Raw genomic sequence first — 13,947 nt, 5'->3', positions numbered from 1 at the left:
AGGGTAATGTTTCAATTTTCTCCATCTGGCAAGAAATTTTCTGTTAGATTTCCTTCTTCCCTTTTTCAGTTACAGAATTTTTATATGAGCAACTACATATAGTATGATTAAGAAAGGGTGCAGTGTGATAGGATACAGAACAATGCTGAATATTAGGAACTTGACTCTGAATAACTGCCCCAAATTATACATTCATATCACATGTGCATATAACAGAAAATATTTGGTTGTTGAAGCATAGAAATGACTCCCTTTGTAGCAAAACATTGCTCTCATTAAATAAAGCACAACTTTCTTTTTTCCCGTAAGGGCTTGAATATATTTTAACTCGTTTGGAATAATGTCTTATCCTGATTGGGGATGCATTTAAATCTTAAAAATTTTTATCAAGACACTTTAGAATATTCTAGAAAGTCCAGCAGGACACACACACACACATAAATTCCCAGTATGGATCTAGGAAAGAATTTACCCTTTCATGACCCAATATTTAAAACAAAACTCAATAGAGCAGGCGTACTATATATACATTATGCTTACAGATCTTCAGCAGGAGCAAAGTGCTGGTGTTTTTAACCGCAAAAATATTTATAAATTACTCTGATCATGAGGATATAAATCCATTCACAAGCACCAAAATCTATTTATTTTCACGTACAGTGATGGGTAATTTCCAACATTCTTTTATTGTTTATATGAAAATGTTCTTAGAGCTTGTACAGTGTGTTATCCTGCCTAATTACTCAGCTGTCTACAGTATGCATGGGAGCAGGTTTGATAAAAATGATGTATACTTGAGTACTTGCGTGTGTCTTAAGGGAAACCAAGCATGATACAATAGCCATGACAATGGTGCCTGTGCAGCATCCCTTCCTAAATGTCAGCGTTTGGAAGGGCACAGATATCCAAAAGCAGAGCAGACTCATTCATATTCGGTTTGGGACTATACTATAAGGTACTTTGGGAAGCTCATTTTTTCCCTTCAATTTTAAAAAAATATGTAGTTCATTTGTATTCGTTCAGTAATTGCACCCTGGTAAGGAAGGGGAGGGAGAGAAGCGAAGTGTGCTGGATTCTGGTTTGGAGAATTCATGGGCAGATAACCAACAACTGTGGGCACAAACCTCCAAATAAACTTGTGTAGTGAGTGAACTGTGAGCATTTTCCCCAGGAGGGTGGATATCAGTGCAGCATCTTTGGGTCACACAAGTAAACCAGCTTGCGCACTTTTTGTGTATGACTTTATCCATCACACAGGTCATTGAAGAGGTGGCTCCAGGGTGTTGATATTAATCACTTACAGCCAGAGCGCTTCAGTTGTCACTTACCCTTGTTGTGGACAGTTTTAACTGCACATATGGAACATTATTTGTCATGTACTCTTCTGAGACCCCTAGAATGTCAGGACAGAACAGATGATTAAAGGGTTGAAAAGCAACCTTCTCTTTGAATATCTTTGTCTTCAACCGCCAGATCAGAGCTTTAATGCAATTTGACAGTTTCGTTTTCTTTCACTTAAATTTTACGGGCATACGCCAAAAATAATTTGTACAAAACTTTACCTGAAGAAGTAGCTAGAACAAGGGACTTGGAATTAAAGTATAATCAAATAAATAGTTTCTTCTCTCTCTACCTTACTTCCTCTCTCTTTTCATTTTATTTTTTTCCCCCATCCATGAGAAGATGTATCGTTCAGTCTAAGGCTTTTATCACTCACTTGTGTTTGGGATTAACTCTTCACACTGAGGGAAATGAGCCTCACTTGTGATCTTGTTTAAATATGATTCCCTTTCTCCTGTGTTCCATTGTTCCATTATATTCAAAACACTGTATGTATAAGCAGTGGAGGATTCCTCTGACCTGTGCAACAAATGAATTCCCAGAGCTGCCTGCAAATCAATTCCTTGGAATCTAGCTATCATTCCCTGTTGACATCATAATGGAAAGTATATATTTTCAATATTTCTACAAACATATATTTGGCACCAAAATTAATAAAGTTAATGTTATAAATATTAAAAGAAAAAAGGGATAACATTTAGACTATATTTAAACTAAACAGTAAAAATTACCTGAACTGAACCTCCAGGGAGGCTCTGGTTGTCACGGTGTGAGGCAGTGGTGGTGGAGTATCCTGGACAATGGAGAGGCTGGCATGAAGGTCCTCTACCTCACCCTGGGAAAGACCATTTTGTTGTTTCAGGCTGTTACCCAGAGAGGAGCAGGGAAGGGAGAAGGGAAACTTGGCTTGCCTCTGAGCTTCTCAATAAAGTTTTCTCACTGTCTTCCCTTTCCTCATGGTTGGACAAAAACTCTGTAAGATATTGCATTTTTTAAAAGGTCAGATTCCCTCGTTTGTCTTGGAAGGTTTTGACACTCACTTGCCAGAAGGCAGTGAGTTGGGCCAAGTAGGTTCTCATGGTTCCTTCCAGCTCCTATGTGCTGTTGATTCTTAATCTTCCTTAGTCTGTCTTTATTATCTATAAACTGGGAAAACTGATTTGTACTGGTCTGTAAAGTCTTAAGGAAAGGTTTTTTTCCACCATCCAGGGTAAACTCTGGCAATCTTTCCTTTATTCTCAGACCCTTGACTGTGCTTATGGAAAGTCAGTCCTGGATCTGGGAAGAGGTGAACCAGCAGCGGATTTTCTTCTTCCTTGGGAGCTAATGACAAGAACTCCTACGTGAAGGTCCTCTGGGATTTATAATTACTTAGAATGTTTTCTCATCTGAACAGTACAGAGGCTATCACAGACAATGGGCTGGTTATTGCAGGCTTATAAACTCAAAGGAATAAACTGCATTTTCCTATGAAAAAAATAAAATCAAGTGGAGGATCAAGTTATGAACAAGTAGAATGTTTCATGAACTTGGGAACCAATGCGTGCAGTGTCATTTCTACACCTGGCTCTAGTGCTTTATTGGACCAGACCTCCCTAGGATTCTTTACAGAGGATGAGAGTCTATATTGTATTTTTGTAAATGATAAGTTGACATTCGCCTGGGGCAGTTGAAAAGACAGAAGCTAAAAGTAACATAATGTATTAAGATTTTAGCAATATTACTCTTCCTTCTTATGATATGTTTTGCACTACATTTGATCATAGCCTGAAGATATAACTTCTAGTCTTGCCAACTCCCTGTGAGGTTAAGATCATCTAAGGAGGGACTGTGAGATGGACCAGTTTCTCTATTTTCACTTTCACCAGTAGGACACTGAGACATGGAGTACCTATATGATTTGTCTGAGGTCAGTGTTTAAGACAGTTCTATAATATACCATCTAAAAGGCAATAAAAGAGAATGTTTATAGCCCAGGGTTTAAAGTCGAACAGACCTAGATTCTGAGTTCAGCACTTAGTAACTCCCTAAGCTTTAGTTTCCTCAACTATAACACTTGCCTTGTAAAACTATTGTGTGCATAAATAAAATACATGCAAAGCTCTTAGCATAAGTGGGGGCATATAATTGCTATATATAGTTATATTTATTAATATAGTTTCCCATTTAATGTTATTTCGTTTAAATTGTGCTGCTTAATTTACTATACTTGATTGATCTATCGATAGCATCTTTTCATTCTTAAGAGTATTAATTAGAATAGAAGGGAAAAAAAGAGAATGAAACTTAATTTCCCCTAGAGTCCTAAGGGATTTGTGTGGGTCAATTTATTAATGAAATGCGAAGAACATTTGGCAAACCCACCAAATGAGACAAAGCATTGTAAAAAGCCTTTAGAAAGAATTGGTATCTAATGTTAATGTCTGTGGAATGGAACTGTCATAGGATAATGGCCTTTTGATGGTACAGAAAATGCCAAGGCAGAGATAAGACATTTATTTTTAAAGCACTAGACAATCACCTTTGGATAGTGTCCTTCCACCAGGTCTTTATTTCTAATAGACCAATAATTGATATGGATGTAATTATTTTTCTTGATGGATTTGATATATTAGGCAATGGCCTTGCTCACTCTGTACAATCATTGAGCTGCTATAGCCTCACTGGTCACCAGAAGAAACCTTTTATCCTGTATTCTCTCCAATCAGAATACTGAGTATCTGCAATTTTTTCCTCTAAGGACCAAGTACAACAGTATATATATTTTTTCTCTCAATATCAAGTACAGCACCCTAGTATATCACTAGGGTGACTGCAGGGTTTCGGTCTGCCTGAAATGAGGTGATTCAGGAAAGCTGAAACCCTGAGGTCACCCTAGTGATATAACCATCAATTCAGGTATTTGTTAAGTCCCTTTAAGCAAAAATCTGCATGTTTGTATGTGTGTGTGTGTGTGTGTGAGATATAGTGCATATTTTCAATGTGGAGAGCCAGATTTGCAGATGATTATGATTTTTTCTGTAAACCTAAAGTACAAAAATTCAAACTCTGTGAAAGTTTCATAGAACCATTTCTGTTGAATAAAGTATTTGCTGTAGGATAATAAAATCAACTGAACAGTCAATTCTGTATACGTCATATTAGAGTCCTTATTCTCCAAAGAAAACCATTGTGTGCGTATGTATGTGTGTGTCTGTGTGTGTTTATGTGCACACCTGTTAGTGCATAAGACAGCACCTTAATTGGGTAGCTGGTTATTGTCGTTCTTTTACGGAGAGTAATGAAAGCCTAGTAGAATGTCTCTGATTTGTTATTGTTAATCTTGTTTCAAGGAAACATGAGACAAGGTTGATGGTTTGGGTTGACTTTTTATTTGCTATGACTATGGTAATTTCAGCCACACACTATCTTGAATGTACACGGTTCAGCTTAATGGATTTGTCGAGTAAAGTTCTGGCCTTGCTACAGTGAAGTTCATCCCAGAGTGCAATGGGATAGCACTACAAGGAAAAAAAGGCCTTTGACCTTCTTTTCTAGGCCTACTCATAAACTCCAATAAACCTCAAATGGCAAGAGGCAGTTTCATCTTTTGTCTCCTGTCCTGAAGTTCTCTGATACATGTCTTGAATTTTTATTTAAATTACTTTGGGTTTTAATTTATTCAGTCAAATGTCAACCAAGTGTTGTTTATCCTGTGGATTACATTCATGCTCACTGCAGAATTCTCTAACATTTGATTTCTAATTATTTTCTTGTTTATCCATGTGGTGCAATGTTTTGAATATTACCTCTGACCACTGACCAGTTGGAATTATAATTTTCTCTCTTTCCTAAGCATGTGGTAGTAAAATTTGGCAAGCATGTAGTTTCAGCAAATCTAATGACTGCATTGCCACAGCTTTTATTCCATATAGCACTCTCTTCTTTACGTATTTATTGCACTTAAACAAGCTACTGCATTTTGGCTACTGGAATTGAGCCTCATACAGAGTGAAACTGCAGTCTTTCTAGGCTTCCCGAATACAAGACTATACAAAAGGGTCTTGAGGTGCAGTCTCCAAGGAATTCCAAATAAATGAAAAACAGAGTTGTCTTAAGAAACTGTGAAGCTGGTCGTACAAGAGAGATCAACCTTGAATTCTTGCCTGCTGTATTCCACCATCTCCCATTGTATTTTTTTTTTTTTTTTTTTTTTTGCCGTACGTGGGCCTCTCACTGTTGTGGCCTCTCCCGTTGCGGAGCACAGGCTCCGGACGCGCAGGCTCAGCGGCCATGGCTCACGGGCCCAGCCGCTTCGCGGCATGTGGGACCTTCCTGGACCGGGGCACGAACCCGTGTCCCCTACATCGGCAGGCGGACTCTCAACCACTGCGCCACTAGGGAAGCCCCTCCCATTCTCTTTTTAAGCTTGTTTCCTTCTACCCGCCTCTGAGCCCAATTCTCTTCCTCTCTCTATGCACGTAATTTTTAGCATTATGCAATAAATACTTAACCTCTCCTCTGTCCCTGACAACCAGACTGACTGAAAGGTGGGGTGGGAAGAGAAGCATGGTATTGAGCATTGGCAGTACAGACATTTGGAAAAGGTATTAAATCAAAGAGGAGGACTAGGTTCTATCAGAGTGAAACGATCAGTTAGTACAGTCAATGGCATGAAAGATAATAGTCTATTTTTTTAAAAAATAAGAACTTTGGCATGGTCTAAAGTTATAGGATAAGGAAGCAAAGTAGAAAGGTAAAGATGAAAAGAAAGGTTAGGTCCAGGTTATGAAGACCTGAGTGCCATGCTAAGGAATCAAGTATTAGCATCTGGTAAAGGAGCATCAGTGGAGGTTTCCAATCAGATGTGAGACATGGTTAGATTTGTATAAGAAGGGGATCTTTGGATGAAGTGTGGAGAGTGGGCTGGAGAAAGGAGAGGCTGAAACCAGGGAGACCCACTTAGGAGGATGTTATACTATAAATGTGAGAGATGATAAGGGTCTAAAATAAAGGTAGAAAAGAGACCAGACTTGAGAGAGGTTTTGAATGTTAGGACAGACAGGATATGGTGGTTCATTAAAGATTGGAAGAGAAGGAGAGGGAGGAATCCAAGAGAGTTCTGTGTTGGTGGGTGTATTATTTTGCTAGGGCTACTGTAACAAAGTACTATGAACTGAGAGACTTATATGATAGAAGTTTATTTTCTCATAGCCTGGAGTCTAGAAGTCAGAGATCAAGGCGTTGGCCATGCTCTGTCTGAAGGCTTTAGGGAAGGGTCTTTTCCAGGTCTCTCTTCTAGCTTCTGGTACTTACTTGGCTTATGACAGCATACTTCCAATTTTCACATGGTGTTCTCCCTGTGTGCATGTCACATGGCATTCTTTTTTTTTTTTTAACATCTTTATTGGAGTACAATTGCTTTACAATTATGTATTAGTTTCTGCTTTATAACAAAGTGAATCAGCTATACATATACATATATCCCCATATCTCGTCCCTCTTGCATCAAAAACCCCAGTCATTGGTGTAGGGTCCCACCCTACTCCACTGTGACCTCATCTTAACTAATTACATCTGTATTAACCCTATTTCCAAAGAAGTTCACATTCAATGGTACTAGGTGTTAAGACTTTATATCACTTTTTAGGGGGACAAAATTCAACCCATAACAGTTTACTAGCAAGTATGCAGCATAGAAAGCCTTCCTGAGTTTCCAGCCTACCTGGCCTGCCCTGTGGAATTCAGATCTAGGATGGCAACACACATTCTGAATTTCCAGCCTGCCCTCTTGCCTGATGCATTTCAGACTTGTCAGCTCCCACAATTACATAACTATTTTCTTTTTCTCTCTCTAATCTTTCTCTCTAGATAGAGATACAGATACAGACACAGATACAGGTATGAGTATAGACAGATATAGGTACAGAGATAAAGATAGATATCTCCTGTTGGTCCTGCTTCTCTGGAGAACCCTAACTAAGATAGTGGGGGAGGCTGAGTATTTATGGGGAGGGGTTGGGAGGACTTGGAAAAGACAAGAAAGGGCATACACATCTTTATAATAGAGTAGAATATAAGTCCCAGAAAGGAGTGATAAAAGAGAAAAATATTCCATATTTTATGAGGTCCTAAGATGTATCTCTATGACTCCAGTTTTATTTCTATCTCAATTTGCAACTTCACAACCAGAACTAGGCTCAACTAACACTTGCCTGCCACATTGAAAAAGAGTATTCTAAACAAATTGAAAACATTGGGCTGAACTATATGAAATTGCCAATATTTGACAGTTTATTTCTTACCAACAATATCAATAGTTTCATTAACTTCGGTGTAAAATAGATTATTTACATATACAGAATACACTTAGAAAACCAAACTGTTTTCTTGAATATCCTAAGACCTAGTCCATCATGTGATGATTTAAGAGAGGTGGAGTCTGTGGGACCAGGTGTCAGGTGGGGGCATTGTGGGTAGGCCACTAAGTCAGCATATTTAGGAACATCCATTGGAAAGCAGTAGCTAACAGTAGCCAATAATTATCCAACACAAAAACTGTGAAAACAGTGGTAGTCATCACATGTATTATCCTATTCATTTCTCATAAAACACTGTGAAATAGGTACTATTATAATTGGCATTTTACCGTTAAGGAAACTGAGGGCTAATGAGTGGAAATGGCTTGCCCAAAGCGGTAGAGCTAGGAATTGAGTCCAGACATGTCTGGCATAAGGGCTCACACACTGGTATCTCATGCTGTATTGCTCCTGATCCAGTAGGTCCCTGAGAGCTAGTTCAAATGGGAACTAGAGTCTAAAGTCCACGGATATGATTAAGGCAGGAAACGGAAGCCAGCAAGAGCAGAGAATCAGGTACTAGGAATATCCGACAAATTTTAATTTCTTTTTTCTGTTGCTTCTACTACGATGTTTGTCCTTCACTCATTCATTCAAATATATTTATTCAATAGTATTATTACCAGGCATTGGTCTAGGCAAGTGGAAATCATCTTGATCAAGATGGAAAAAGATCTCTGCCCTTAAATAGTTTAAATCCTGAATAGGGAGACAAAATAAATTATAAACATAATAGAAAGGAATTTTGTAGCATGTAAGAAGGTTATACATACAGCATAACAAATAAAATGTAAATGAGTAAGGTGGTTCAATAGTTCCATGGTGAGGTAAGAAGTGGGCAAGATTCAGTATTAAATAGCACGGGCAGGGTTACTTTTAGTGAGAAAGTATAATTTGACCAGAGTTGAAGGCAGTGAAGGGATTTAGTCAGATAGATATCAGTGGGAAGAACATTCTCATCAGGGTAAATGTACTAAGTCAGGAATGTCCCTGGCATGTTCTAAGAAATTAAGGAGGCCCAGCCTGTCTGAGGTAGAGGAGGAAGTGGGAGAACAGTGGAGATGAGGACAGACTGCTAGCAGAAGCCCATAGGGCACTGGGTCTTGTAGGCACTGTAATGACTTTGGCCTCTACTTTGAGTGAAATGGGAAATAAGAAACCATTGAAGGGTTTTGAGTAGAAGAGTGATATGATCTGATTTCTACTTTTAAAAGGATCACTCTGGCTGTGTCAAGAAAGACTGTAGAGAGTCAGAGTGGGATCAGAGAAACATGTTGGAGACCGTTTTAGTAACATAGCCAAGGAATAATGGTGGCCAGGACCAGGTGGTGGCAGTGGAGGAGATAGGAAGTCATAGGATTCCGGATGTATTTTGAAGGTAGAGCCAACAGAAATGTAAGATAAGGAGAGGAACAAAGATGACTGCAGGGGTTTTACCTGTGTAACTGGAAGGGAAGAGTTATGGATTGATGTAGATAAGGTTTCAAGTGGAGCAGATTTGGGGAGAAGCTCATGAGTTCAGATTTGGACATGTTGAATTTAATACATCTATTAGACATCTGAGAGGAGATGTCAAATAGGCAAGTAGATGTACAAATCTGGAGACTGGAGAGGGAAGTCCAAGTAGAGATGTGTACCTGGAAGGTGTCAACAACATAAGATGTTATTAAAACCATGATACTGGGCTATATTACTGAGAGCAACTCTAGATAGAGTAGAGAGGATGTTCTGGGACTGATTTCTAGCTTCCTTCTTCCCTCATCCCTTGACATTAAGAAATTAATGAGAAGAAGAGAAATCAGCAAAGGAGACCAAGAAGGAAATGACCAGGGAAGTTGGAGGAATATCAAGGAGATGGGGTGTTGACATGAAAGTGGAGTGAAAATCTCACACATGTTTTCACCTGCCCACCCACTGGTTGAATGCAGAGCAGTCCAAGGACCCAGAGGAGGGCAGAGTAATGAGGTGTGACGAGCCTGGTCGCTGGATGATAGCATGAAGTCGAGGTCCTTGCTGCCAACCTAGACTGTGATGAGGTCAAGATGCAACATTGTACTGTTTGGCCTCTGAGATTTGGGGATTTTTTTAAACAGTTGTTGGCCTACCCTACCCTGACTAACACAAGAACTGATGCCATTTGAAAGGTGCCAGCATCTTGTTTTGAGAGCTTTAGCAAATTTTACTTGTTGGTACCCCCATGAATGTTATTCATTATTAATGAGTCATTAAAGAAGTACTTTCTCTTAGAAATGCTTTATTTGATGTTAGGATTATGTATTCAAAAGCAATAGAAAACTGTTTAAAAAAATGATTTATCATCAGATTTGTGCTTTCTTGAGCTAGGTTTGAAAATTATTCCGAGTTAACTGTTATATCTACCCTACATTCTCAGTCTGAGTTGACCTGGCATAAGCCAAGGTTCAGCAGAGCCTAATTCCATCTTGGGCTTCTGCGAACTGGGATTGTCAATGGCGTGTTCCTGATGTTCACTCTTAATTGGATCCTAAAAATATTTATTATTGATAGGAATCTATCAGGTTTTTTTCTTTTTTTAAGGTCCCTTTTTGATAAACCTTTGATTGCTGTTAAAGAAAAATGTCTACCTTCCCCCAAGTACAATGTTTGGAATTGCATTTGGAAAATTGATTGAAAAGTTGTTATGAGCCTGAGGTTAATAGTGTGAGCCCTGTTTGATGCACTTGAACCCTACGCTATTCATTCTCAAGTTTTTAGATTCTAGCTACAAAAGGACAAGTCTGAATATCTATTACAATAGCTTCCCATCACACTTAGCATTGAATCCGAAGATATTACCATGGCCTACAAGGCCCTACTTATTCTGGCTTCCTGCTATTTTCTTGCCTCCCTCTTTGCTGCTCCTTGAACACACTGCACATGCTCCCTGCTCAGAATAGCACTTGCTATTCCTACTGTTCACCCAGATGCTCACATGTCTTCTTGTTTCACTTCATTCTGGTCTTTCATCTCCCTGTCCACTCTATCTAAAATTATAGCTTCCATCACTCTCTGTCCCCCTCTCCTGCTCAGTAAATATTTGGTGAATAAATGAGTGAATGGATTAATGAATGGTTACAGTCATCTGATTTCTCAAAACAACATTATCTGATCTAAGAAAGACTCACTGTTTTTGTTTCATGGTACAAAATACCATGATGATAGCCAACCTAGGTGGGGCTTGAAATTTTAGAAAATTTTGAAAAAGAAAGAAGCTTTTGGCCTCAATTCCCACTACACTCTCCTATCTATCCCCTAACTGCTTCTTTCATTTTTTATCTATTTATTCAGTGAACATTAAATACGTATATGTTGAGCCCTATTTTTCCTCCTAACATAACAAAGAAAAAAGCTCCACCTCTATCCTGATATTATATTTAGTGGAAATGGTGTCCTGAATAAGCCAGGCTTCTTTTAAAGGGGCAAAAACCCTGTTACTGTTCAAAACTTTTCAGAGTCCCAAAGGGAGAAAGAAAACAACTCCCATCTGCATTAGTTACTATACAATTTGCAGCCACAGAATCTATTGGTTTTCACATTTCCATATTTTTGAGGCACATTCACAACCATAAGGGAAAATATTAAATGTGAAAATGGTTAGATATGTGTCAATACAAAGTCTGCTTGGGAGTTACTTCCAGCCACACGGATTCACAGAGTGCTGACTTACATGATTTCATAAACATGATTTCATAAACTTGGTTACCTGCTCGCAAAGTTATCTAGTGCTTAAAATGTAATACAAGTTAGAGGCTTTTTGCTTTGTTTTTGCTGTGAAAAACTGTGTTTCCTTTAGAGGAGCTCACAATTTATATACTGAAAATATATAAAAGAATTCTGTGTCAACAAAATGGTGTTTAAGGTTTTAAATGAGTCAGCCCTGAGACTTCCTCACCAGATATCTCAGAGACTTTATGAAAGTTTTATTCTATAATTCCCTGCTTGCCTTTACTCTTAGCTGCTTCTTCCAGCTATTCATATAGTTTGAAAAATAGAGTTTATATACTTTAAGTTGCAAGGCATTTAGAATTTTCATAATCTCTTTATTGTGGCTGAAGTAGTCAAAAAAATGAAGTCTATTGTTGATAATATTTCACTGTGCTTTTACTAGATTAACTGGAGCAAGAAGCTAGAACTTGTGGCATTTAAAAAATACTCCATTTTTTAGAAAGCTTCTATGAGCAAGTTATAGGATAATTAAATTAGTTTCAAAATAGTTCGTAAAAATCAGGGAATAGGGTGATAATGAAGATTTATAAAGAACAGATGCCGAAAATAAGGGTCTCAAGAACAGGAATTTTGCATTTATATATTTTAGTATCTTTCATAGCATGTAGCAATGTGCTAAGCACATAGTAGGTGATCATTAAGTCCTTGTTTAATTAACCTATAAAATCATATATAGCATCAAATTTCAAGTACCATATTTTACAAGGTAGAGAGTAGTATGGAAAAATTTCCCTTGCATAATAATCACTTAAAAATAAAGTATCTTTAAGTAATTGATGAGACGAGTATACTCTCTTATTGTTTTATATAAATTTCCTTATAGTTAATGTACATTTACTGGCAACAGATCCCTATCACCTGCCCTCCACGCCTTCTATTTGGCTTCTCATTCATGAATTTCAATATCTATTCTCTTTACTACTTACTATGTTCCAGATGCTATATCTGTTCTTTGCCCTTGGGAAGCATATAATCTAGTGGTAAAGACCAATGAGGACAGAGGAAAATTCAGTGCTGTTTTGATTAGACTCCTTTACTTACTAGAACTAAGACTCAGCTCATACATCTTCATGTATTAGAAAGATTATTATAAGAAGATAAGCACACAAGATAAGCTCAGGGAAAGCTGAGCCTCTTGACTTCAGAGAGCAAGAATTGAAAGGTGGCTCTGGATGCAGGTGGCCCTGGGGATTTCACTCATTTCAGAGTGGGACTTCACAAGTCCTCACCAGGCTCTCTTTACTTCTCTATTGCATACCTTCTGCTTACGTGTGGTTTCTGCTCACTTAAAACTTCTTGGGGTGAGCTTCCACCATGGCGTACCGGGGCCAGGGCCAGAAGGTGCAGAAGGCGATGGTGCAGCCAATCAATCTCATCTTCAGATACTTGCAAAATAGATCTCGGATTCAGGTGTGGCTTTATGAGCAAGTGAATATGCGGATAGAGGGCTGTATCATTGGTTTTGATGAGTATATGAACCTCGTATTAGATGATGCAGAAGAGATTCATTCTAAAACAAAGTCAAGAAAACAACTGGGTCGGATCATGCTAAAAGGAGATAACATTACTCTGCTCCAAAGTGTCTCCAACTAGAAATGATCAATGAAGTGAGAAATTGTTGAGAAGGCAATACAGTTTTTTTAGGTGTGCTTTGTTAGAAGTGTATTTCTAAAGCATTTATTCATATTGTTTTGCTCACCTTTATGTTATTACCAGATGACAATAAATGCTGTGGGATTGTTTTTATTAAAAAAACAAACAAACAAACAAACAAAAACTTCTTGGGACTTCCCTGGTAGTCCAGTGGTTAAGACTCCATGCTCCCAATGCAGGGGATGCAAGTTTGATCCCTGACTGGGGAACTAAGATCCCACATGCTGTGTGATGTGGCAAAAATATTTTTCTTGTGAGGGATCAGTCATTATTTTTCTCTACATAATGGGTTTTCAGAAATTGCCCATGTTTCTAATGTTTTCTCTGTATTCCTCAGTTCAAAATACTTACAAACATGATAGAATTTGTCCAGCCCATGTTTTTTAAAGCAACCATGGCTGCCCTTTGACACTCTGTACCTACCCCTGATTCAATCAGCTGTAACAAGAGGGTAAAGTCACATGGTAAAATCAAGTGTAATAGTTCATTAAAGGCTACACAAGGAGACATAGCATAGGCAGTGTGTTGATGTGTCTATTTCAAATTTGGCTTTGTAATGCTAGAATGTGATGGGGTACAGAATTCTCTAGAATCATAGAATTGAATCACTTGATCAAGTCTAGGGGTAATCAGAGCATACCCCTTAGGAAAGATGACACCCAAGCAGGTTTAGTCAAAGTTAGCTAGGGAACAAGTGATGGGAAGCTATACTAGGCAGAGAAAACAGCATGAGTAAGGAATAGGAGCAGGAAGAAATATGTTTCAGAGACTGAACCACATGTGGTTTAATCTTCCTGGAACTTTAATAACTATGTCCAAAGTGGTGAGAAGTAAGAAGAGAGCAGGCAGGATCCAGGTTAGAATACATAGT

General features: G+C 38.3%; 1 protein-coding gene across 1 annotated transcript; it reads left to right on the top strand.

Annotated features, from left to right (window-relative positions):
- Positions 1-12,730: 12,730 nt before the first annotated feature.
- On the top strand, positions 12,731-13,169 carry LOC137210910 (small nuclear ribonucleoprotein E-like). The gene has a single exon (XM_067712978.1). It carries the CDS (start codon positions 12,738-12,740, stop codon positions 13,014-13,016), a length of 279 nt encoding a protein of 92 aa, XP_067569079.1. The 5' UTR covers positions 12,731-12,737; the 3' UTR covers positions 13,017-13,169.
- Positions 13,170-13,947: the final 778 nt, after the last annotated feature.

The sequence above is a fragment of the Pseudorca crassidens genome, chromosome 2 (assembly GCF_039906515.1).
Source record: "Pseudorca crassidens isolate mPseCra1 chromosome 2, mPseCra1.hap1, whole genome shotgun sequence".
In the NCBI taxonomy this organism is placed as follows: domain Eukaryota; kingdom Metazoa; phylum Chordata; class Mammalia; order Artiodactyla; family Delphinidae; genus Pseudorca; species Pseudorca crassidens.
The sequence above is the reverse complement of the archived record's forward strand: the minus strand, read 5'-3'. Positions and strand labels throughout refer to the sequence as shown.